At 36.5% G+C, this 27,126-nt stretch overlaps 1 protein-coding gene and 1 long non-coding RNA gene across 5 annotated transcripts; one reads left to right on the top strand and one right to left on the bottom strand.

Moving 5' to 3' along the window:
• Positions 1-564: 564 nt before the first annotated feature.
• On the top strand, positions 565-22,237 carry stat5b (signal transducer and activator of transcription 5b). 4 transcript variants are annotated; one of them, XM_082152726.1, is made up of 20 exons: positions 565-831; positions 3,593-3,728; positions 4,648-4,804; positions 7,570-7,659; positions 7,761-7,929; positions 9,096-9,226; positions 9,320-9,471; positions 10,267-10,422; positions 10,517-10,696; positions 12,393-12,483; positions 13,506-13,628; positions 13,741-13,833; positions 14,461-14,667; positions 16,087-16,181; positions 16,255-16,397; positions 17,886-18,041; positions 19,072-19,129; positions 20,720-20,824; positions 20,911-20,982; positions 21,815-22,237. In XM_082152726.1, exons 2-20 carry the CDS (start codon positions 3,601-3,603, stop codon positions 21,936-21,938), a joined length of 2,430 nt encoding a protein of 809 aa, XP_082008852.1. In that variant the 5' UTR covers positions 565-831; positions 3,593-3,600; the 3' UTR covers positions 21,939-22,237. The 4 variants fall into 4 exon arrangements, with proteins under 4 accessions (XP_082008852.1, XP_082008853.1, XP_082008854.1 ...); XM_082152727.1 differs by having other exon boundaries at positions 569-831; positions 12,396-12,483; XM_082152728.1 differs by lacking the exon at positions 20,911-20,982 and having other exon boundaries at positions 574-831.
• A 146-nt stretch (positions 22,238-22,383) lies between these two features.
• LOC309485860 lies at positions 22,384-26,713 on the bottom strand. The gene is made up of 2 exons (XR_014201271.1): positions 23,049-26,713; positions 22,384-22,527 (listed from the first exon to the last, which is right to left on the bottom strand). It is a non-coding gene; the product is annotated as an uncharacterized lncRNA (long non-coding RNA).
• Between the last annotated feature and the right edge of the window lie 413 nt (positions 26,714-27,126).

The following is a 27,126-nucleotide window of genomic DNA, read 5'->3' as shown; positions in this document are numbered from 1 at the left end:
TGTACTCTCAACTCGCCTAATTACTCATGTGTAGGGTTGCTGTATAGTAAAACCACTGTAAAGGGCTGCCAGTGACAGATGTGTACCACTAAAGGTAAAACTTTTGCACATATTTTTTCCCCTGACAGATTTATTAACAACAATTACAGAACATAACACATTCCATTTTAACAATCAATTTAAAAAAATGAATTGCACAAACTAGCTTAATTATAGTAAATGCAATTCTGTACAGTACTGCTCAAAAGTTTAGGGTCAGTAAGATTTTTAATGTTTTTGAAATAATTCTCTTCTGCATATTTGATCAAAAATACAGTAAAAACTGTAATTTTGTGAAATATTATTATAATTTAAAACAGCTACTAGAACTCGTTTTCCCAGAAAGTTTGAGTTAGAAGTGTTTATAAGCAGAGTTTACCGGCGTGATGACGTTTAATCTCCTCGACAGCCTCTGTAGTCCCATTTAGCCACTTGTTAGCAACCGCCCTTTTCAAGACACGTAACAGCTTACAAAAAATCACGAGTGGGGTGTATTTTATGTTGTAAAATAAAACGTGAAAGTGTCTTGAGCTTGTATTCACCACAGACCTTATTTCAGCCATTTAACAAAAATCAAATTGACTTCGTGACGATGGAACAGGAAGTCCTAAAATGTTTACTCTTTTCCGCGTTTTGGCCTACAAAGTGATGTCATACCTGCACCACTCAGTTTAGAGTTGCTGTAGTAGTGTATTTTTATGCAGTGGAGCTCATGGATGGATAAACGCTGTCAAACTTTGAAAATCCACAAGTCATCATCACATCTTCCTGCTGCAGGTCTCCTTTGATGCTGTGAGCACATGTTTTATCACCTTTATTATTCAGTTGTTCTCATGTGACTGCTTTGAGCTGCTTCAGATGTTAAACTGCTCCCGTGGGTGATAATTCACCATGTTTCCGGACTCTAATACACTTTTAAATCGTTCATGGCACAGGTAAACTGTCTGATGTTAACGCGACGCTTTGAAACACTTGTGTTTGTATGTTTGATCCTTAAGGTTAAGCTAATGCTAGCTGCCAATGCTAACTTCTAATGCTAACTAAACAACCCACGAGTACTCAAATTCATAATTGAAAATAAATGTGTAGTGTAGTGTTTCATTTTGTAAAACATGATTTTTGGGATATTTAATTTCAGTTTGCCTGTTGTCTTCCAGTTAACTTAACTTAGCTCTTGAGGTTAAAGCAACAGGTTTATGTTGATGCTAATTGTATGTGCTAATTTAATATAGTCTGCTTCAAAAACAGCAATACGAACAAATTTTTTTTTTTTTAAAGAACAAAGTAATGTTAGTAAGTTTTATTAAAACGTGTATTTCAAATCTAATTTATTTGGCAACCTAAATACCCGTTTTTGGCGTCAGGAAGAGTAGCCTACATGTGATTTACCATGGTGCAGTGATGGTATTAAATGATTACCATACTCGTGCATCATGGTTTTTACATGGTTCGTCTAAAATATTATCGCACTCTTTAGTATGTGTGGGCACAGACATGCAGCATGTTAAGGCAAAAACATATGATTAGATGTAGTGTAATGCCATACTGTTCTATTTCTACAATATGTATAACTTTAAGGCCGTTTTAAACAAAATGCTACTTTGATTGTCTCTGCAGTATATAGTACAAAAACTGTGCACATTTTGTGTATGCATAGAATACTTGGATGTCCTTTGACAAAAATATGTATCCTATAAATCCTACATTTTACTAGACATTCCATTTGTTGAGCCTGTAGTGACGTCAGCTATAGTTCGATGGCACTGACAGAAGTTCAGATGTTTTATGCATAAAAATTAACCATGTGCATTCCCAAGATGATTTCTAAATGGTGATTTAAACATGCAACAAGAGGTCATGTGACTACGATGTAGCACATTTGAAATATTTGTGGAATGATGACTTTTCCTCTACATTGTGAGTGTATCCACCTTATTCCTGATTAGCTTACTGGGTTTTGAATTATGGGTGGCACTTCTGGTTTGAGGAACTTCCTTTCAAAAAGACTGAAACTAATCATTTCAAATCATAATGTTGCCCTACAAATAGGCTAAAGCTTATCCGTCAGTTTGACTCAATGCGCTATCAGTTTTCTTTCATGTTTTATTTAAGAATAAGATGAGAATAATGTAACACTTGGTATTTTAACGTGACAGAATATCTATGGCAAGAGCTCTTTTCAGTCACTGCATTCTTTTCCTCGTGATTATTTTATTTTTTCCTTTTGCATTTCGCTGTAATAGTATGAAAAAGGTCAACATATACTGCACATTTGAGGTCTCTTCTGCCATTAATAAATGCACAAAGAATCTCTTTTTTTTCTCCCCAAATCCTCACGTGTCTTTCCAGGTTTGTTTTCACAGGTATACAGTTCAGTATACAATTTATTATCTGTCAAAATGACTGAAATCACTTTGAAATAGTATCACACAATGCTGACAAAAAAAAAAAAAAAAATTATATTTATTATTATTTTATTTTTTTTACAAATTAAGTCAAGTCACCTTTATTTATATAGCACTTTTTACAATACAGATTGCATCAAAGCAGCTTCACAGTGATAACATGAAAATAATACAACAAAGTTTGTTTCTAGAAGAAAATTGTGTCATCGTCCACCTTGAGGCAGATCAATAATATTGTTGAATATTAAATGTCCCCAACTAAGCAAGCCAATAGCCAAGTCAACATATGGACAACGTATTAAGGCAGTGTATGTTACATAATACAGATTACCACAATTATATTTAACCGTCCGATTTTGCTGTGTAAAGATTCACGCTTTTGGGGTTATGTCACATTATTGTAGGCCAGCCCGGAAATTAGCATCACCTTGATTTCCTCAACAAAAACCCAATATATGATTTTTTTATGATTTCATGAAAATTCTGTTATCATTTACTCACCCTCAAGTTGTTCCAAACCTGTATGATTTTCGTTCTTCTGCTGAACACAAAAGTAGATATTTTGAAGAATGTCGGTAACCAAACAGTTGATGGGACACCATTGACTTCCATAGTATATGGAATTGTCCATCAACTGTTTGGTTACCCATATTCTTCTTATAGTTATTCTGTGGGAATTATGACTATTCACATCCTGCACATGAGCAAAAATCTAAAACTGATTAGTCAGATTTAGCCATTTTAACAATAACAATTGGTTGCAGAGGACAGCTCCTTCCATCTTGGCATTTTCACAAAAAAACAAAAAACATTTTAATGATAATATAGCTAATGACACTTGCCATATAGTGATTTATTGAATTATAGTCTGGGGATAATGAGTGCAAGATTGGTATGACCACTTGGCCAAAAACGACGTCCACACAATTCAGTATGTTTCATTGCATCATGATGACAAATGATACAACTCTGAAATGTGGAACACGTACATTAGTTTTATGCTCCAGGCATAACTTCACAGTCAAGAGCAAGATATTTCTTTTGGTTAATTTGTCAAACAGAAGGTCAAGTTGAGCACATTTTCATTGTGGGATACAGTTTTCATACTATTCTTAATGTTGCAAATGCACATCTGTCTATCTGTCCAGAGCCAGGAATGGCGCTGTGGATTCAGGCACAGCAGCTGCAGGGGGATGCCCTGCATCAGATGCAATCTCTCTATGGGCAGCACTTCCCCATTGAGGTGCGGCACTACCTGGCACAGTGGCTGGAGGCTCAGCCGTGGTGAGTGTCTCCTCCCATAAAAGCTCAGATCTATGTATGTAATAGACCAGGTTAGATGCCATATTGAATTTAACACAGATGAAAACCAGGCTGTGAGGGATAGACAAACAGTCTTTACCAGGAGTGTAGCAATATATCGTGTCACAATAGCCTATATCCCAATACAAAACTGCAACAATATGTATCGTGGATAGTTCACCCAAAATAAAAAATAACTCTGTGTGAAAAAAATTCAAGTTTTCAGAGTTTTAGTGTCAGTACTACATTAAACTACTATATAGAATGTTGAATATGATGTATATGCAATGGGGGAATATTTGTGGGTCCTGATAATGTCAAATGTCAGTGACAGATTGAAAGCATATTTTTCTAAAATAATTCTTTATTTTCAGCTTCAGAATCATGAATATTTTTATTCTAGTGTCACTATCGTCCTGTGCATTGGGTTACCACCACCAAGTCCAAACCTATTCATTTAAACCCACAATGTAATATCAAATTTAGCATTTTAATCAACAGTAACATTTTTGTTAACCTTTTATCATGTGTCTTGGAGTATCGCAGTAGTATCGTATTGTGAGTTCAGTATTGTGATATGTATCGAATTGTGACATGAGGGTATTGCTATAGCCCTAGTCTTTACAATGACATACACTGTATAAAATTCTACATCACGTAATTTTCACAACTCTTAAAACTGTTTCATGGAGTTTTTGACTCTAGGTTTTTCTTTTTTCGGAATGGTGTTTCATTAGTTCACAACAGTACAGTCCATTGAATACACTGTTCTAACCCTCACAGCCTTGTTTTCATTCCTGTAAAAAAGGAATATGATACTACCCTGACTAAGGTCTATAAAGTCTGTGTACTATTGTAGCAGGGCATGAAATGGACTGAAGCACGTTTATGTCGTGTGCAGGGATGCCATCGACCTGGAGAACCAGCTGGACGAGTTTAAAGCCAAGCGTCTGCTGGAGGGTCTGATCCAGGAGCTGCAGAGGAAGGCAGAGCATCAGATGGGTGAAGATGGCTTCTTGCTGAAGATCAAACTGGGCCATTATGCCACACAGCTGAAGGTATGAGAACCAGATGCAGATATATGAGGCAAACCCGACAGGATGAAACATCAGGGTTTCTTGGTTGCTTTCCTGTGAAAAAGTACAGGAGACGGAGAGTTTCTGAAATGGTTTTACATTTCCTTGCAATAGACCCTTAATAAAGAAAAATGATTAAACTTAATGTGACATCTCACAACAGGCAACTGTGCTAGACGGTGTACTCCCGTCTAGATCGGCCTAAAGGCGGTTTCCGATAGAACGGGTGAAGGTCTCTGCGTGTTACTGTCTTTCCGCATGGCAGAGTTATTACATTTTATTTAAGCTTTTATCTGACTCCATTTTATCACGACTTTGAATTTAGGTTAGATTGCCCAATTGGTTATTGGTCAATTATATAATAGTTTGGCAATACATTTGATTATTCTATTTAACTCTTTACTTTATATTTTACTCGTTCATTAGGAATCTGTGTCGCTCAGAGAGCCCCCTACCCATGTTGCCCCCTACCCATGTTGCCCCCTACAGTCGCCCATATAACAACTTAGGTAAAGCCCAAACAATAACCAGAAGTTATGGCTAGTACATTAAGATAATGCCGCTTCAACGCTTGCTATTACCTTAATAGTATTTTTATCTAGCCCCCTATTTGCGACTTCATAACCCCCTATTTGCGACTTCATAACAACTTAGTTAAAATCAAGCAGTTAGTCAGGAATCTAGAATCCCACCAGATTTGCCTCACGTTCCATCTACACTGGGATCTGGTAATTCAGAATAAAATCAAATGTAACAATTTATTATGTCAGGTAAATGTATCATGCCAATTTCATAATCAGTTCAAAGATAATCAATACAATAACATCAAATGCTCAGAGATAAAGAGTAAAAGATGTAGGTTAAACCCGACATTTAGAAAAATACATAATGCAGAAGTCTTTGAGATCCTTCATCATTATGGGCTGATCTGAGTTGCAGAATCGCCCTGAGCCTCCTTTGCAAGAAACTTCTTTCACGTGGAAACATTTGCTAACAATTGGAAATTGCATTCAGAGTTTACACCTTTGGGGAGCAGAATGACATTTGCCTGGAAGACGCACCCTCCTCTGTGTGCAAGTTATCTCTAAACTCTTAAGAACTTTATTACCTTTTGGTTTACTTCTTTGGGAATGAGACATTTGTACCACTCGCACTGAGACATTTCAAATGATACCAAACATGTTTAATACTGTATGATAATAATTTACATTTTTGGTCTATATGGTTTATGGTTACTGGCCCTTTAAGCCTGCTCTTTCTAGAACGTGCTCTTCTGCAGAGGGAGAGTTGAATCCTCCATTTTGTGACGAGGTGCCAGAGCAGAGCTGCTGCAGATAAATGTGCCTAAATATCTATATACCTAACTTTGAGACTAAATATTTATAAAATCATCATTTAACACGGATTTGGTCAGTTTTTTTTTTTGTTCCTCTGGAAACAAGAGTTCTGGAAATTCAATTGATGGCGAGCCCCATGGATTTGGACACTAGATTGACTGACTGAGTAGGCCTAAACGTCATAACATGAACTCTACCGTTTCTTCTACTTGAGGATTCAAACTTCTTGAACTGTTGGTCTTCCTTAATTTTTTTTTTCCTGAGGAAATAAACTAACTAATTTGGAGCTAAATAGACTAGAGAAAACAAACAAACATTTGATTTGGAAAGAATTGACTGGAAACAAATAACTGAAAATTGTTGAACTAAATCTTTATTGATTTTAAGAAACAAAACTGATTCACATTGTGAATTTGTGCAATCCAAATTTAGATGGATATGAACCAAATTGATTTGACATAATAAAACGGTATATTGTTTATCCTGTTGTTATCTTTATATCTGATTTACAGATTTTTCATTATTTACCATTTACCATTTCAAATAGTAAATAACCAGTGAAAAAAAGCTCTGATCATTTTATCTGCACAAGTCTTTAATTACATTAATCACAGGCTCTATAGTCGAACCTAACTGGTCTAAAAAAAAATCACTTACTGTTGAAAAGATTTCAAATAATATTCATAGCTATTATAAGAGCAAAAGAGGTGCTACAAATAATTCAGTCTTTTTATTCATTTTAAGGAATACTGAATCTGTTTATGCTCACATTTAGTCCAGAACTATGATATTAGACTACATAGCCTATAATAAAAGATAATGAATTTCAAACCTGAACCAAAACATATTTTTATTCAAAAATCAACAGTCTGTCATTAGTCTTTAGTCTGGCACAAAAAAACAACATTAAAATCATGAACTCAAATGTCATTGTAAAAAAAAAGGAAAAAAGGATGTTGTAACAGTGCATAAATCAGACCTTTCAGGCTATAGCGCCAAAATTATTATTACAACTAAATTGTCGGTCATTAAATAAGAAAACGAAATAATTGTGTAGATGATTTGCTTTGTGTAACCCGACATCAGACTGAAGTCTTTTTTTGCACACAGCTTAGATTTCGAGTAACAAAATATGCTGTATTCATACTGTTTAGTTCATATTTCTTTAGAAATAATAATTTATTTAAATTTTCCTCTAAATTATGCGAAATGAGTATGAAGCGGCTTCAAAGGCACTTTGACTGTTCACACTGTCAGTCCAAATCCGATTATTTGTTTGTCCATTTAGAATCTGATCTTAATGATTGAGAATTGAGGTCAATCGCATGTTTTATTTCAAAAGATTTGTTCCTCTGATGAATTGAGTTCATACCCACGATGATGTGATTTTGATAATCCTATGTTTTGTAGAGCTCGTATGACCCTTGCCCTTTGGAGCTTGTGCGGTGTGTGAAACACATTCTGTACACTGAGCAAAGACTTGTACAGGAAGCATCCAATGTAAGTCACACACACAGTTTATTTGGTTGTTGATCTACACTGAGGATGTAATGATTGGAATGTGACAATTTAATGATATTTTGTATGTTTGTGGTGATCAGGCCAGCAGTTCGGGTCCGGTGGACGGGACCCCTCAGAGATACCAGCAGATCAACCAGACATTTGAGGAGCTGCGTGTCATGACGCAGGACACAGACAACGACCTCCGCAAGCTGCAGCACAGTCAAGAATACTTCATCATTCAATACCAGGAGAGCTTGAGGATACAGGGTATGAACATATAAGTCATCTCATCCTGCACATATCATTTAGGGTTTTTCTATATTATACCACAAAACCGCTGAATGCTTGATTCTGCAAGCACAACCTTTTTAGAGTAAATTTCAAATGGAGTACATGCCGTTGATGTCTACTGATAAAGTGAGTATATATTTTATCTCTTGGAGATTTAGCAAGTTAAAGCAGCCTAATGGCTACGCAAAGTGATTATCAAGTCTCAAATCTAGTTTAATTATAGAGCAATTTACAACTACACAGCAGAGTAAAGGACTGTACACTCAGTAAAAATACAGAGATAAAATTAGCAACAAAATCAAACATTATTATGGGTTACATTTTATTTTAAGGTGTCCTTGTTAGTGTAGTTCTCCATTTAAGTACTGAGTAATATTAATCAACTACATGTACTTACTATAGTTTTAGGGTTAGTTGCATGTAATTACAGTATGCATAATTTATAGTTATCACTATAGTAACTACATGTAACATTTTACATTTACATTTTACATTTACATTTATTCATTTAGCTGACGCTTTAATCCAAAGCGACTTACAATGGGGTTAAGTGTCTTGCTCAGGGACACATTGGTGTCTCACAGTGGATTCGAACCCGGGTCTCTCACACCAAAGGCATGTGTCTTATCCATTGCGCCACCACCACCCCAAATTTTACAACAACACTGTAAAATAAAGTGTTACCTGATTATGCATTAATATGGAACTTGCAGTTCAGTGAGCTCTGGGGTGCTTTTCCATACAACAATGTAAGTCGCTGCGTACTTATCTACCATGGTACGATGCATCGGTGCAGGTGAGGGAGTTATAACTTCTGCTAATTAATCAATTCAAGATTGCAATTAATGTCAGATTGTTCTAGTTAATATACACAAAACAACAGAATGCCGTTCCTTTTTTTAATCAAGTTAACATGCGGTATGTAGTTGGTGTACACTTTACTCCCGTAGGCTATATATGTGGTTGACGCTGTCAACAGCTTTCTCCACAATGTCATTTCTCTTGATTGAACTCAAGCTGAGTGAAAATGGCAAAGACATGTCATATCTAACGCAGGGCTTTCTGGGAACGCTTTTGAGTACTCATTGAACTGTAGCTTGTATTTTTAACCGATTCATTGAGGGTTTATCTGTGTCGAGTAGCACAGATGAGTAGCTTGGCCAGCCTTCCTCCAGCCGAGCGTGTTCAGAGAGAGTCGGGTCTGCAGAGCAGGAAGTCCACGCTAGAGGCCTGGCTCACACGAGAGGCCAACACCTTACAGAAATACAGACAGGTACACTCAATCCCCATGATAAGCATGTCTTTTTTTACTTACTACACAAATATTTTCCAGCAGTTGAATAATATAATGTGTGTTTGTGTATAGGAATTGGCGGAGAAGCATCAGAGAACACTAGCTCTGTTGAGGAAACAGCAAACCGTGATCGTGGATGATGAACTGATCCAGTGGAAGAGACGACAGCAGCTCGCAGGAAACGGAGGACCATCAGAGGGAGGACTGGACATACTGCAAGCCTGGTACTGATGCACAATATACACACACTCACACATATTTACTGAGGGGGTACCGTAGGCTCGTTTTTCTTTTTATAAGCTAATTAATATGAAGTACCCTTATACAAACCTTAAGGCCACACCATACACAAAAGCAGCCCATTTGTTTTTTGGATCTATTGGCATATTTAAATGTTAGTTATCAAAGTGCAAATCAATATATATTACCATAGATTCCGGGAAAAATGCATCTGAATACAAGTCGCAAGGTAAGTCACATTGGTATATAAGTTGAATTTCATTTTTTGATACATAAATATTATGACATTATAACACTAGAAACATGTATTTTAGTTCCCCTCACTTCACAAAAATCCATCATATTTAACGGTATACAGAACTAGAATGTAATATTTATATAAATTGAACTTAAACAATGTTTAATTGCGTTTATTATAAACACCAAGCCTAAACGAATTACTGGTTACAACTACAAATATACTAGACTTGCCTTACTTTGCCTAACAAACACAAACTTAAATGTGATGAGGTCAAAAAAACATCTATGAAATAAAACATTTCTGTATGAACACACAGACCAGTAATGTCTAATTCGCCTACAGTTGACTTGCATTGACTGATATTTAGTCATTTACCAAAATCTAAAAACATATAAAAGATAATTAATGATTTCTGTTATTTTGACAAGTAAACCTCATTAAAGAATGCAAATATTGGGATTAAAAGAATAAAAAGAATGCATTGCTTTATACAGGTTCCTCTTGAACAGTATTTTATGTTCTTGTTTTGTGAATGCAGGTGTGAGAAGTTGGCCGATATGATCTGGCAAAACAGACAGCAGATTCGTCGAGTTGAACACCTGACACAGCAGCTGCCCATACCTGGACCCACAGAAGAACTTCTCACTGAACTCAACGCTACCGTCACTGATGTCATATCAGCACTCGTCACCAGGTGCGTAAGCAGTCGCTGTCGTCATTGGACACAATTGCCTCTCTCCGAGAAGCAAAGTTTTGAGCGGTGTCTTTTTCTTCTGGTCTCTCTGCAGCACATTTATTATTGAGAAACAGCCTCCTCAAGTGCTGAAGACTCAGACAAAATTTTCGGCGACGGTTCGCTTGCTGGTCGGTGGAAAACTCAACGTCCACATGAATCCTCCTCAGGTTAAGGCCACAATCATCAGCGAACAGCAGGCCAAGGCATTACTCAAGAACGAGAACACCCGCAAGTAAGTTTTTTTAGCTATAGAAATAAATAACAAGCAACTTTGACTAAAACTTAACATGGAAGAGATTTAGTACTTGTTCCTTTATCTCATCTGGGGTAGGGATCCCATCCTCATCTTTGGGATCTGCCACATTGTCCAAAATATTACAAACATTACTGAAGTGGCGGAGCTCCTATTTTATTATGTCCACTAGGGGTAAGATGTAATAAATAAATAAAAACACCTAAAGGCTTCCATCAAGCCATCAGACCAAAAGGACCAGGGAAAACACTTGTAAACAAAAAATTATAATAGTTTTTTTGTAAATAGCTGAAGGAAGTAAAAACAAAAAAAAATGCTGGAATTCATTGAAGAGATCCACAGCGTAAACAAAAGAAAGTAACAATAAAGTGGTATGATTTGTTGAACAAAATAAAATCAATAAAGTGGTATTTTTCATCAAAGAGACCCAAGGCCCAAAAAACCCCCCCAAAAAACAAACAATCTAACGAAATTAAACAGCAATGTAACTAACCTATCATAAAGAGAAAAAAAATACAATCAACCTTATCTATACTCTTACAAAAAAAAAAAAAACACTGACCAACCAGGTTTCAAACAAAAGGGCAGGTCTCTCCTACATTACTACCACATTCTAAACGAGTCAAACGAGTCAAAGAAAAACTCAAAGTACTATAAAACCCTTTTGGTCTGGCTTCTGGAAGTGCAACCGCCCCGGAGTCGCAGCAGCTCCCTTTTGTGCAGCGGAAGAGGTGTTTTAAAAGAACCACTTGCTGAGCGTCCAATAACCGCTGACAGGCAACAGCGATCAGCAGTGATCTGATAACTCAAAAGACAGGAAACAAAAGAAGAAAGGTAGAAACAGTTAACAAAATACAAAAATGCACACAACGTAACACTGGCTGAGAATAATCATAACGGTTCAAATTGAATTGAATACCTAATTATCATCCAAAATAGAATTAATTGGTAGATTTACATATAACAGCCATAAAAGGCTACCACAGCTATCACACAGCATGGAGGATAAAACTGATACCAGAGTGGACCTATCATAAAAAAATAAAAAAAGTGAAAAGTAGCCTACTTCATACGATACAAATTTTTTATTTTCTAGGGGAAAATAGTAAGACAACTGCAGATGCACATTTGGAAAACAACTTTCTTTTTTAATTTCCCAGAAGAAATATTCCGTTGTCCATTTCTATTGAATTGTATGACATTCTTAATCCACCTTTCATTTCTTTGAAAGAGGGTTACTCGAAACCAATCCTGTAACCCTGAATTTGTTTAACTAGCTTTGTGGTACAGGCATCTGGATAAGTCGCGTATGTTTGAGTTCAGTTTGATCTTCTCATGATTGATTTTTGATTATTATGAACAGTGTAGAACTGTCTGCTAAAGTACTCTCTGAGATGCCGCATCTATAAATGTTTTGAGAATTTGCATCTCTGCACCACCGTAATATTAAACCATTTGACTAGATGATTGTTGGATGACCAGTCAAACAGTTCACCTGGCACATCTCTAGACACCACACTGTAACTGTAGTCGCGTACCGCATACAGCACGTGCATCTGAATCACACATGTCTACCATATTATACAGTTTTATGGACGTCTCCACCAAGGCCTGTCGAGAAACACTGTTTTGTTCCTGCATGTGTACATGACTTGTTTGTCCTTTCTTTATACTGAAGTGACAGCAGTGGAGAGATTCTGAACAACAACTGTGTGATGGAGTACCATCAAACCACTGGCACCCTGAGCGCACACTTCAGGACCATGGTAAACTGCGCTTAAATGCTTCATGTTACACATTGAGTGTGTTTGCACACACCACAAAATGCTGTTAACCCTATAAAGCCTACTGTATCATATTTGATGCGCAAAGGCCTCAATTATCAACATGATCAAAACATTGCTGAAAGGCAATATGGTTTTAGTTGAAAAATAAAGTCCCCCTGTATTCAGTCATTTTATCCCTTAAAATTCATCTTTGATCACCAAAATTACACATTGAAAAATGTTTAGTCATGCCTTAAAGTAGCTTGAATGTAACTCTACACCCTTGCCTCATTTAGTATACGCAGTTCTATGAATATTCAAATTAGCCCTGCCTCCACTCACTCAAACCATTTCAGAGATCCACTCGTTGAAGTTCACACATTGACGTGATTGGTTACAAGGTAGTTTGCGTCAGCGAATTCAAACCACATTTTTGAGACTGTCTTTGGTTCACTGCAGTTTTCAGGAGAAAATACTCAGAAAATACTCATGTTGACATGAATTTGCACATGGTTTGTCTTAAAGGATATTAAAAACACCACTTAGACATATAAACTACATTAAACACTTGATTATCACCACAGGGGTAATAAGTTATGACTGTTTAATAAGCTTACTTTCCACAGGGTCCAAACGGACATGGGAATGCAACAGGTGTATACAGTATTTTTTATTTTATTAAATTTTTTACTTTTTTTAATCTATTACAAGGGTTAACATGTTGTTAGTAATATTTCATGAGAAATTAGGTTAACTTGATTATCCATACATCAATTTATTTTAGAAAAAATCATGTTAATTTGCAAGTATCAAATATGATACACCAGACTTTTGAGGAATGTTCATCTCTCAATCATCATTGTATTGCATTGTTTTGCAGAGCTTGCTTCCATTTAAAAAAATTCTGACTATTATTTCAGTAATTAATTTTTATTTTACCGTTAACTTTTATTTGATTCAGTGGATGTTTTGATGAATCAAGCCTATTGTTTTTTTATGACTATTTTTCCTCTTGTTTGCAGTCTCTGAAGCGTATTAAGCGTTCAGATCGCCGTGGGGCGGAGTCAGTGACTGAAGAGAAGTTTACTGTTCTGTTTGAGTCTCAGTTCAGTGTGGGAGGAAATGAACTTGTGTTTCACGTGAAGGTGAAACATTGAACTAAAAAAGAAATGTTGTCATAGTCATTCCTATTTGTTGTCTTATTCAACATTGTATCATAAATGCATTTGTTCCTTTTTGTTTCTCTCTCTAATGCAGACATTATCCCTGCCTGTTGTGGTCATCGTTCATGGGAGTCAAGACAATAACGCTACAGCGACAGTATTGTGGGATAATGCTTTCTCTGAGCCGGTTAGGACACATCATTTACATATTGTTTGCATATTTGAATGAAATGTACTGTTCTCAGTTGAAACCTCATCAATAGTATCTTTTAGTGATGCACCAAAAAAACTAAAAAATTATATATATATTGGCGGTAATAACTTGTTTTCATGACAGATTTATTCAAACATTAAATAATGAAGACAACATGTTAAGTAAAAATACAATGAATATCTAATATAGTGCATATATTTTGCAAGATGTTCTTCTCTAGGGTTATTTTGTCTAGTTAACTAACAAGCTTTTGAAATTTGTTTGAATTTCGTTATAAAATTGATAGAATTTGAAAGCTCAGACAGATTTGTTTCAAATCAGAATTATCAAAGGACAAAGCTTATTGCAATTATTGGATGGGAGGCGCTACAAATAATGTTTAGTGAAGTATTATTCACGCATCAACTGAAATCAGCATAGATTAAAAGATCTCTGTTCAACCCAGCCCTGGCTTTCACACTGTTGTTTGTCGGGGAAATGTCTTTAAATCCTTTTACATGACCAAAATGCAATAAAGTGAAACATTTGTGCTTTGCCACGTACTACAGTGTTCACAACAGAATGTACCTGTGTTCATTAGGTTCTTCGTTGTCTCCTTAGGGTCGAGTGCCGTTCGTAGTGCCTGATAAGGTGCTGTGGCCGCAGTTGTGCGAGGCTCTGAACATGAAATATAAATCAGAGGTTCAGAGCGATCGAGGCCTGTCAGAAGACAATCTGGTGTTCCTCGCTCAGAAAGCCTTCAGCAGTTCCAGCAATAACCCTGAGGACTACTGCAACATGACCATCACCTGGTCTCAGTTCAATAGGGTAACCATCACCAATACACAAACCAGTGTCTGCACATGCTTATCACCTGAAGATGTTTTTCTTTAAATGTATTCTTTTCAATGGTTGGCAAATCAGACTGAACGATTCGGGCGGAATCAGTTGAATTGTCTGAATCAGCCTTTTGGTCATGTGGGACTCTAAATGAGCAGAGAATCATAATAATGTTGCGACACACATATGAAGCCGAGTTTAGTTTTAATAAAGAGCATTTTAGAGGCATGCATTAGTGTCTCCCATAGGATTTTGTGAGACTATGGGGATGGACCTCGGTCCCTCTGGTGAGGTATGGGGGCATACCAGTTTACATTACATTAACACCGGTATTTTAGGAAGCCAAACAATTACAATATTATAATAGTAAAAATAATATTATAATATCATTATTATTACTATAATTATTATCCCTAAGACAGTAATGTGTTAGTATTGTAATACAGCTGCACTGTAAAATACATTTTATTTTATTATATTGTATACATAATGTTAAGTATTGTTTTACTGTGTTTTTTCACTTGCAAGAGTTAAACCCTAGAAAAAGTTTCTGTGAAAACATGTTTACCGAATCACCCAAATGCTTTAATCATATGTACAAAAAGTTAGAAACTGTGAAAATAAAGTATAACTTGTGCTGTTTGCTTTTACATTTTACATTTATTCATTTAGCTGACGCTTTTATCCAAAGCGACTTACAATTGCTATATATGTCAGAGGTCGCACGCCTCTGGAGCAACTAGGGGTTAAGTGTCTTGCTCAGGGACACATTGGTGTCTCACAGTGGATTCGAACCCGGGTCTCTCACACCAAAGGCATGTGTCTTATCCATTGCGCCACCACCACCCCTATGTGCTTTTCTAAATGCACATTAAACTCACAGCACATGCAGCAATCGCTATAGTTTAGTATGAAAGATGCATTCAGTGTGAATCTGAGACATGGAAAACACAGGATCACGAGCTGATCGTGCGAGCAAAGTGCACGCTTCGCTTTGAAACTCGCAGTGCAATAGACTATGTAGTTCTTTCATTAAATCGCAGTCTTTTGTGATTTGATAAGGACACTAAGCCATATCGTGCTTTAGATTTTATTTCAGTTGACCAATGCTTTGCCAAAGCAATGGTGCAAAACTCAACGTTAGAGACCTTTTATGTTATTGTGAGAAATGTAAAAATATTTTTGGTTCATTATGAAACTGGTGGGAGAGATTAAACGGGTGGGACAGAATAAACTTGCGGGTCACCAGAGCTGTCAATATAAATAAGTTGGACTTCCCAAGGCTAGTGTTCAGCATTCATTTCCATTATGCGTTGTCTCACTTTAGAGCCATTACGTTAGTTTTTTTCTCAGAACATGAAATGAATGCAATGCAGTATCCAGTCTTGGCTGTTTTTGTGTTGACAGGAGAGTTTGCCAGGCAGGAACTTCACATTCTGGCAGTGGTTTGATGGAGTCATTGAGCTAATGAAAAGACACCTGAAGTCTCACTGGAATGATGGGTAAAGACTGATTCAACACACTTCAGTCAGTAATAAGAGTACATTTGGTAAAATGTTGTATGTTCCTCTGCAGAGCAATTCTGGGTTTTCTTAACAAGCAGCAAGCTCAGGACATGTTGATGTCCAAACCAAACGGCACGTTCCTCCTGCGCTTCAGCGACTCTGAAATCGGAGGCATCACCATTGCATGGGTCGCAGAAAACCCAAACAAAGCAGGTAAGAAGCACAGTAAATGGTTAGTAAAGACAATATTCATCAGAACCCAGTTGCGTGCAGTAGGGCTGTACTCAACCAAAGAAAATCTTGGTCGACTGAAGTCCTGAAATTTTCGACTAAAAATCGACTAAAATCGACTAAAAATGACGGTAAAAAACAAACAAAAAAAAACCGTTACATTAATTAGATGCGCACTGTGCGCAGTACTTGGTAGCCTTGTTGTCCGCCTAAATGAATTATAAATAAACATAAAAAACTAGTAGGCTATTTGCAGTATATTAAATCGTTTTTGACCTAATTATTTTGCACTGAAATGAGTCTGACACTCTGACAGCGTTGCATCACGTGCACCTGCGCAATATCATAGCTTATGATTTCCGAAAATAGTATGTTGTCAACTAGTGATATCATCACAAGAACTGTTGAGGAATATGCAACATAATTTAGACAATTATTTTTGTCATATGTTATAATAAGTTATAACTGTCAGACACTATCATTTCACCGTGCATGTCCTCGCACCGAGCGAGGCTGAACATGAGCTGACAGCTTCGCAGCTGAGACACGAATAGACTATTAACTTAAAGCTTTTACTCTTAATAAACACAAAAGGCACGTCCACTTTAATAAAAAAAGAATATTTATTAAACAAACCAGATCAAGAGCAGAAACGAAATAAAGTGCATAACTGAAAAATAAAGCATCCTAGGCTCAAAACTAACACAACCAACAGCACAGCGCAATTGCGCATTAGGCTCCAAATAAAAAATAAAAAAGTTAGGTTATCATCACACTAAAACATTGAAATATGCAAATTCTGATATGTTCATATAGCCTACTCAAAACAGACAGGGCAAGCTAACGCAGACAAGTGAGCTTACCACTTTTAGATGATATGTCATGTTTGTCGTCGAGCTGTGGAAAACTGTTGCTTGCAAACTTTGCATTCGACCTTTTTCCTGTTATCAATTTTAACAAAATGCTGCCACACTGTCGATTTCTTTGTTGTTGACATGTTAGAAGAGGACTGACTATTAAACGCTCTCACAATTAAATGAATAATATTCAGCATTAAACCTTCTATAGTTATCGCGCTCTCTCTTGGGTTGGGCTAATCCAAAAAAGGTGAAAACAAGGGGGGTGTTCTGAAGACAGACTGTTACAGTGAAACAAGGGTACTCTGAAAACACCCCCATTAGCAGTTAGTGCTTTCCACCTGATGAAATGAGCGCGCCTCAGCGCGGCAAAACTGATGAAATGAACGCGGCAAAACTGATGAAATGAACGCGGCAAAAAATCGACCAATCAGAATTTTGGTCGAACCAGAACGTATCGACCAATTAATCGACTAATCGACTGGGACAGTACAGCCCTAGCGTGCAGCCAAACGTGGGTCAGAGCTGAACAGAAATGCGTGACTTTGCTTTACTTTAAAATGCTTTACCCAGCATCCATCATATTATTGAGTATGTGTGTTTCGTTGTGCAGGAGAACGGATGGTGTGGAACCTGATGCCCTTTACTACTAAAGATTTCTCCATCCGCTCTCTGGCCGATCGGATCAGTGATCTGAACCATCTGCTCTTCCTCTATCCCAACCAGCCCAAAGAGGAAGTCTTCTCCCGTTACTGCACCCCTCCAAACTGTATGCATGCCGCCTTTTGCAAATGTATCAGAAATGTTATGATTGCTATTTAGCATAGTTACAATTACTTAGCAGAGACAACTACTTAGTGTAGATCCGACTTCTGCAATAATGGTAGTATGATTAAATTCGGTAGCAGCTGCTTTCAAAAACTTTCATGCACATTCTATTAAGAGCGACAAGTTCCCATTTACATGTTTTTTCAGTGTTGAGCTTTAGAGCCAATCACAGACATGTCTGTTGAGTGTGTGAATCTGAGTTAGTGTGCGAGTCAGAATCCACTCAAAACGGCAGTACAAGTTCTGCACACTCACAAATCCTTTTATTATAACCAACAAATGATGACAAACCAAAAACATTATGTAAAAATATTTTTTTATTTTTATTTATTGTGCAATGTAGAGGAGATAAGATAAGAGGAGTGAGGGGAACTATGTCAGTGAGTTTGTGCTGAACTGAAATGACAGTTTCAACGATAATAAAGGGTGCGATCTTTGCATGTATAATTTATTATCATTATAATTTTTTCAAATATTCCAATAAAATAATGTAGGGCATCGCCAGCTAAACTTCGTAAGATGAAGAGCAAATGAACACCAGTAAACTTGTAGCACTTGATTAACAGGATAATAAACTCACTAAAATGCATCCTATATGAGATTATTCAGATATATACAGTACATAAACTAGAACTTACATCTGCACAAAAGAATGCAAATGCACAAGTGAACTTGAACCATGCTAGTCACAATATGTGACTCCCATTGTGGATGTGCTTAACGCACTAAACCACAGGCAGATAAAGCACAAATCATTTACTGCATTCTATTACACTATTCGTGTAGTGACAAAATGATATTTTGACTGCTCTAATCAGGAGTGCTTAATTAGGGAGTCATACAAAATGTGCAGTGTTGGGGACCAGTATCAGAATAATGCTCTGTCTAGATGAAAAATGCTCACTTTGGGTCTTGTGAATGTAAGAGTTTCCAGTAGCAAGTCTTTAATGAACATGATCTTGCTTTTCCAGCAAAGGCAGTGGGGGATGGATACGTCAAACCAGAGATCAAGCAGGTGGTGAAGGTTGAGTGAGTATTTTTTTTCTTCTCTCAGATTTTTATTTTACAAAAAGCCAAAAATAATCCAAATCAAATCCACATGATTATCATCAGCATTTTGTAAATATTAGAGAAATTTTCCCACTTCATATGCCAATATATACAAATGGATCTATTATGAAATACTGTATCTGCTGTCTTTGCAACAACTATGTCAGCGTATTTATTTGTATTCCTGACCAAAGCATTTTCACCTCATGTCAGGGTATTTATTTGTATTCCTGACCAAAGCATTTTCACCTCAGAAGCTAGTGCTCTAATACTGGCACTGAGTGCACCACAACTAAAAATATCTGACTCAAAAACATCTCTGTAAACACTGGGATCTGTTAAAACAGATGACCCAACACTTGTGAACACATTAATCAAATTTTCATCTCTTGAATATGAAATTTGCACATTATGTGGGATCTTTGGAAATGAGGAAGCAGATAATGCTGTCAAAGAAGCATTATCTACAGAACAGAGAAAATGCTCTATATTTGTGTCGTACTGTGACTTTTGGTTTCAGTTAAAAAGTCATTATGATGCATGTAATCATCAGTCCCCCCCCCCCAAAAAAAAAAAAAAAAACGCTCCGTAACATTTGCATTTGCAGAATGATGCATGTAATCATCAGTCCAATTTTACAGCATGCTCAGTGCTTAAATAGTCCACATGTGATTAGAAATCAGGTGAAGGAGAAAATTGAATGCATATGTAATATAGTCCATGTTTAGGTACTTCCACACTGACAACCAGCTTTTCTTAAGGTCCTTGTTATGCACCTAAATAGTCATAAACTGCACAACCCAAAATATTTAAAAATGCCAACTTGGCGTGTATTTGTGTAAACACATTTGGTTATGTCTTAAGTGAACATAAGCAGTTAAGATAAAATCGAATGTGCATATTGGATACAATATATTGGATTTGTCCTTTAGGTCTGACAGCAGCCTATTATAGAATCAACATAAGTTTAATTCATACAGTGAAGACTGTGCAGTGTTTTATTATTATATTTGATTACTGTACTCAATTTCTGTTGTATTTCCTCTGTTAGATATTACCTGATGTACTATCAAAAATTAAAGTGCTGTTTATTACATTTGCATCTTTGTTCTGTTATATTTCTTTGTCTAATTGTTTGCAATTTGGAAACCTTTTTTCCAACAAAAAATGTATTATATCATGATATTTATCATTATTGTCAAATAAACGTACTCCTATTGTAATATAAGATTTTGGTAATTTGCCCCTCGCATATTCTGTTAAATAATCGTGACCTTAATATGGACCAAAATAATCATAATTTGTTCCATAGTCGAGAAGCCCTATTATGGACCCATTTATATATATCAGTATATTATAATAATTTAATTAAATAATGGGAAACTAGATGCAAACAAAATGTTGGAAGTTGAACACTTATTCGACACAATATTATAATGTGTATTTAAATGCATATACCAGAAGCATTACAAATTCTCAGTATATTACAAGAATGACTTGAGAAAAACATCAAATATTAATACAGACCTTAGGTTAAATGACCTGCTTGTATTTTCTTTTCCTTCTCAGGTTTTCTTCACCCAATCCTGAACCGTCTTCCGGGAATTCATTCATGGAGCACGGAGCATCGCCCACTGTCAATCAAAACCATAACTTCACAATCTATCCATCAATGTGAGTTCTAAGAAACATTTAAGTATTTTTCCCCCATGCTATTAGTGTCATTCTCTCCAATAACATGATTGCATGATTGTATGCAGTACCGGGGGAAGTAGGGGTGCTGAGGGTGCTGCAGTGGTGCTCCCCTGCCGTGGAGCCCAAGAAAAAATTAGGTGGGGGTGTTAAAGATAAATAGCTAAAATTGTTTTAACAAAAAAAAAAGAGAAAAAATTATTGTATTAATTAATCTATTAATTAGAATTCATTGCAAACATTAATGACTTGACTGTAAAAAGTCAACCTGTAACATAATTCTATAGCCAACATTAACAATTAACAAGAATTTCTAGTCATTGCAAAGAGAGAGCAGAAAAAGAGCAAGACTCTGTTTGTCCCACAGTAGCAACTAATCTCGCATTCTAGTTATTTACTTAAGCGTCTAGGCTTTACACTAGGGATGTGCCAAGTTTCCTACCGATTAATAAACAAATTCTGTCATAATTTACTCACCCTCAAGTTGTTCCAAACCTGTATGAATTTCTTTCTTCTGTTGAATACAAAAGAAGATATTTTGAAGAATGCTGGTAATGCGACCCCATTGCCGCCTTTTTTTTTTTTTTGTCATGCAATGTAAGTCAATGGGTCCCATCAACTGTTTCGTTACCAATATTCTTCAAAATATCTTCTGTGTTCATCAGAAGAAAGAAATTCATACAGATTTGGAACAACTTGAGGGTGAGTAAAGGATGACAGAATTTTCATTTTTGGGTGAACTATCCCTTTAACCAAAGATAACTTTTATAAACAAAAGTTCTCTTGCGCTTTTGCCTTTGCCATCGTCCTGTCAGTCATCGCGCATCACTCTAGTCCTGTAGCTCTGCGCCCCCCCCCCCCCCCCCCCCCCCCCCCCCCCTCTTGTTTTCACAGCCACCCCTGCTCAAAATATGTTCCTGCAGCTATGATTGTCTGTTTGTATGATTGTATGATTGCTGTGTGTCTCTCAAGGAATGAATCCATGTTAGACACTGAAGGTGAATTCGATCTGGATGAGACCATGGACATGGCCCGGCAGGTGGAGGAGTTCCTTCGACAGCCCATGGAAACCCAATGGAGTGGACAACAGTCATGACCTTTAACCCTGTGATCTCTCATCCCAACTACACAAACACTTTATGGTTGCATTCCATATTTTTATTTTAACAAATGTGAAATGTTATGTTTGTCACAGCTGATTATTGGATGTCTATCTGCCTTTGCATTTTTAGTATACTTTGTGTAATTTCCTATCATTAACCAGCAAAGCACAGAATATCATGTCATATACAGTGATACACATTGTGGACTTCACAATGTAAACTTTTATTTGGCTGGATATGAGTGGCTGCATTACTAGCCCAATGTGGGTTTTCCACTTTCATTACCCTTAACCTTTTATGTTACAGTCATCTTATAAAAACCTACTTAACCTACCTAAAATCTCCAATCAGACGGTTGGCACATTGAAGACATTTAGCGGTCAGTATATAGTCTTCTCAATTTGTCCACTTCCAATTAGAATGCTATACAGCTGTGTCTTTTCTGTGGTGTGCCAGTGGTGCACAAAACAACAATGTAAAAAGAAAACAGAATTTAACACAGGAGAATCAAGCCACAACAGAAGGGAATCAAGTGACAACACAATGGAAGTGCTCCTGCACACTAGTGTGCTAAACTAACTACTTGCAGTATCAGTGTTGCCAGATTAGAAATGTCGAAGTATCGTACCAAAACCTCAAAATTATCGTACACGAACCAAACCCATAAAATATAGCTATTTTCCAAATAATTTTACAGCCAATTTAAACAAGCTGTGTAATGCGCTCACACTAACTGGAGGAAGTCTGGCTACTTAACTTTTTTTTTGCCAAAGTGCAAAAGATATGCCGACAGTCCACATTTTGAACTAGAAAATTGTAATTGAACATAATTAAAATTGTAGTGTAGTGTAAAAAAAATGTTAGTGCAAAACTGTAGTGTAGTGTTGACCGTGTGGTGTGTGTGTATACGTGCTTGCGTGCAGGCAGGCGAGCCTGCAAAATGATTCGGGGTCAGAGAGAGGCGGTAGGATGTGTGTTTGGACGAACGACTGAAAACTCTGAAATTATCGTACATTATGGGATTTTTTTCATTATTGATCGTACATCGTACAGAGGTCAAAATTATCGTACAAATACGATAATTATCGTACATCTGGCAACACTGTGCAGAATGTAATATTGACAGCTAGAGGTTGAAATGGGTACTGCAGTCAAAATATTGTAGAGAGTTGTTTGCCCCACCTCTCCTTCTCAGATTAAAGTGGGTTGCCAGTTTGAGGACACGCAACATGGAAGGCAACGAACCTGACGATGTAAGTTGATGAATTGATTTATCCACGTTTTAATATGCCTCTGGTCATAGAGCTTTTTAGATGGATGACGAGGTAGAATCTGGGGTAGAATCTGCTGTCTCTGACCCAGTTTGTTTGCTGGCTTGTGTTTTCCGCCAACTGGCAACCCAGGGTGTCGAAATACTACTGGGTAAATTGGCAGTGGGCGGGACCTCACAGACCAAGAATGTGAACTTAGCATGTTTACGTACTGTTAGGAGTTAAAATGGCCAAGTCAGAATTTCTCCACCTGTAAATGGTATGTTAAATCCAACAAAGCAGGGTCTAATTATCTTTTTTTAGTTTTTATTGCACCAATCTTTTTTTTAATGGACACTTCAATTGGTTCATTTAAATGTAATAATTAGTTCATGCAAAGTTCAAGGCAGCCTCTCATATAACATACACTTTCTAACGGTAAAAAAAAGCAACTTTTGAATTGTTTTTACTGTACTAATCTTTTTTTTATGAACACTTAGACTTCCCATGAGGGACAATACACATTGAGCCGTCCTATTGCCTATCAGCCCATTTCAAAGTGCCGTTTCTCAGCCACAACGGAGCGTGCATTAAATCTTAGCACAAGTGCTTCATACTAGGAATAATTGCCTAACAAAATCTAAATATACAGTTTTTACTGTACTAGTATTTTTTATGAACCCTTGGACCTTGAACAGAGCCACATATTGCACAATCAGCCAATTTCGCAGCATTGTTTCTCAGCCACCATAGAGGCCGTGTTGAAGTTAACATAAATGCTTTATACTATAGTTAATGGACTAACAAAACCAAAGTTTTTACTGTACCAATATTTTTTATAGACACTTGAACTGTTTACCGGAATGTTTAACCCACCCCTTTATGGTGGCCGAGAAACTTTTGTAGTTTGTTTCCATTGTGTTGTGGCTTGGCCCTTTCATTGTTTACCAAAAAGGTAGTTCTGGCTGTCTTGGTTAATATTAAAGTGGTGTTATTTCTCCCCAACTTTAGTTACAGCATTTCCTAGCTTTGAAAATGTATGAAATTTGACTCAGAATATCTATGTTTTGTAAAGTTTGTATTTTGAGTTTGTGTGTTAGTATTTATGAGCCTGAGCCACACCCGACAACTCAGACAAACAGCCTATGACTAAAGTTTAAAAAAGAAAAGACAAATCCAAGTGGTGAAAAACAAAAAACTTTTAGAAATGTATATGCATATGTATATCCATTTGATTTGGGGGAACTGAAGGAATTTGGTTAATCTTTGTGAATGCTGTTCATCTTGCCTGTGCAGTTCCAGATATATAAAGAAGCTAAAATATCAATTAGCTTGCTATAGGCCTAGTGTCACTATGTGGCTGATTCTCACCAGCCACACACCATATGTGTCAGCTATGTAGCAGTTAATAGCTGCTGATATTTGATTGTATGATTAGTCTGATAGATTGGTAATATTATCTTAACATTAACACCTCCTGTCAAACAGTTGCTGAGTTATGATGATTTTTAATTAATAACACCTTTGGGTAGAGTTTAGCAAAGTTTGGCTTGAATTTTCAGTATGTCCTGTTTATCTGCACCAAGTTTTGATCAATTTAGACTTGCATCTCTAAACTCTTTTGCTAACTTTTTGAGATTTGCTATTAGGCCCTTGGTTAAGGTTTAAATGCGTAGGTTTTGTAATGTTTAGATATCCTCTTCTATCCTGTCTTAAATTGCAGAGACAAAGTCAACCATTATTAAGCGAGTCCCCAAAAAGTACTGTGACTTTGTGGTGCTTTCTAAATATCACTCAGCAACCAGCCCCACATAGCAATATTTGCTCAACCAATGGTGTGAGTTTTTCAGATCTGATTGTCTGACCAATGGAAGATGGGGTGAATACGTGAAAAACGTGTGAATACGTGGAAAACGTGTTGTGGAAATATAGTTTGATACTAGTGGTGCAGTAATTCTCCTTTATGGACTGTAAAAGATTGCATTGAAAGAGAAAGATGACCGCAGTGTCTAGATTCAACATATTTAACACACAACCTTGAGTTTGACTCAAACAGTTTACTTATGTTACTCATAAACGGCATGTTCTCTGATATAAACAGGCAATGATGTTATGGTGGTGGTACGCGTTTAACTTGAAAGGTGACAATCAGTTAAAAGCTTTTATTATCAGTGTCTAATCTATCCAGCATCTTTTGGCCATTTCTTAAAAACTGACTCCACCCTACTTTAGTTTCTTCATTTTACCTGAGCCATTGTCATTTCCTCTTCCTGTGCCTTAAACAGCTGAGGTTTGTCCAGTAGTTATACCAAAGTATAGTGTTAGCTTTCAGATTGTCTGCCACTTTCAAATTTAGCTTTCAGAAATACTGATCTAAACATTAACTCAACACTGCAAAACATCTTAATCCCATTTACTTGATAGGCAAAGTTGCATAAAATATCAAGTTTATTTTCCTTAGCCCATTGGCAAATGTTCCTCTAAATTGAAATGGGTTTACCATGTTTATCAAAAAATGTTGTCTTTAAAGGGCCAATCCATAAAAAAATTAAATATAAAAAACATACACACACAAAAAACCCACCTGAGTAATGAAAAATTCATTTCCGTCAAGATAAAGTTACTCCCCCAAGAATAGATCTCAGGAACATAAACATCAAAGAGATGTCTTTATAGTACCTATGCAGACACAGAATTTTATATAAAAATAAACATATATATATATATATATATATATATATATATATATACATATACATATATTGAGAAAGTTATAATTATCTAAAAATATATAATGTTGCAATGCAAATAAATTGTGCTTGAATTGTCTTTAAAGCAACTGTAACTTGTTTTTAATGTGAACCTAATGTGATGGTTTGGCTTTTTTTCTCTCTCCTTTAAAATCTACTCTTTCGAACATTATTTGTACTTTTATTGTGTTGGAAGTAACATCACATTTTGTTCTGTATGTAAGAGGATGATGTCCAGTCAGCCATTCATCACAACATGAACTCCCACAGGGTGATCAGGACCCCATCACTAAGTGCAGGGGTTGTCCTGGAATTGTATTTTATTTTTTGATGATGATTGGCTGGCTATATGCTAACCCTCTTATTATATGGCTGCCTGACTAATAAAAATATAAATGAATGGATTTGAGTTGAAATGATTTTATCTTCAAGAGAGTGGAAAAACACCACAGTCCTCCGCTTTACAGTCATGATCAAATATTTCACAGAGCCATGTGAATGCTGATAATAACTCAAGTCAGTTCTTTTGGAAAGTGTGCTGTTGCCTTGAGACAGGATTATGGATTTACTTAGCAGTACTACTGTGTGGTAAGATTCAAACCAGCAAAGGGGAGTTCCTGTGATGCCCACGACCCTATGATCCAATCAGTTCCTGCTGGACAAAATCAAGTCCCGCCCTACTGTTGTTTTTCTCATTTAAGAAGCCATTTCACTTGGATACACATCTCAATAAGGAAGAAAATACATGCCCATTGAACACTAGTGAGATCAATTCATAACACTAACAAAAATCTTATTAGGATTTAAGAATAATTTTGCAGCTTAAGGTCTATTGTTACAGTATATACGATATTACAGTATACAGTACTATAGAGTTTCTTGGTCTTCTGACAAAAAAATACTTTATCTAACTTTACCTCCCTTAGGCAGTCATTTCTCAGTTCTGCAAAAAAATACTTTAGACTACATGGGAAAAAAAATTGCTACAAATAAATTTGACAATCATGAGTTTGAGGATGTAGTGCAGTTTGCTGTACACAGAGTAATGCAATTGCCCTCATGTTAAGTAGCCTAGTCAAGTCAAGTCACATTTATTTATATAGCACTTTTTACAATACAGATTTTTTCAAAGCAGCTTTACAGAGATAACAGGAAAATAATGCAACAAAGTTTGTTTCCAG

This window comes from Leuciscus leuciscus (genome assembly GCF_965113295.1).
Source record: "Leuciscus leuciscus genome assembly, chromosome: 21".
In the NCBI taxonomy this organism is placed as follows: Eukaryota; Metazoa; Chordata; class Actinopteri; order Cypriniformes; family Leuciscidae; genus Leuciscus; species Leuciscus leuciscus.
The sequence above is the reverse complement of the archived record's forward strand: the minus strand, read 5'-3'. Positions and strand labels throughout refer to the sequence as shown.

Excerpts from the sequence above, each read along its gene's own strand:
- stat5b (XM_082152726.1), top strand. The coding sequence starts at position 3,601 with ATGGCGCTGTGGATTCAGGCACAGCAGCTGCAGGGGGATGCCCTGCAT. Across the intron at positions 9,227-9,319 it reads CCTTACAGAAATACAGACAG|GAATTGGCGGAGAAGCATCA; the intron begins GTACACTCAATC and ends GTTTGTGTATAG. Across the intron at positions 16,182-16,254 it reads AAGTCTCACTGGAATGATGG|AGCAATTCTGGGTTTTCTTA; the intron begins GTAAAGACTGAT and ends GTTCCTCTGCAG.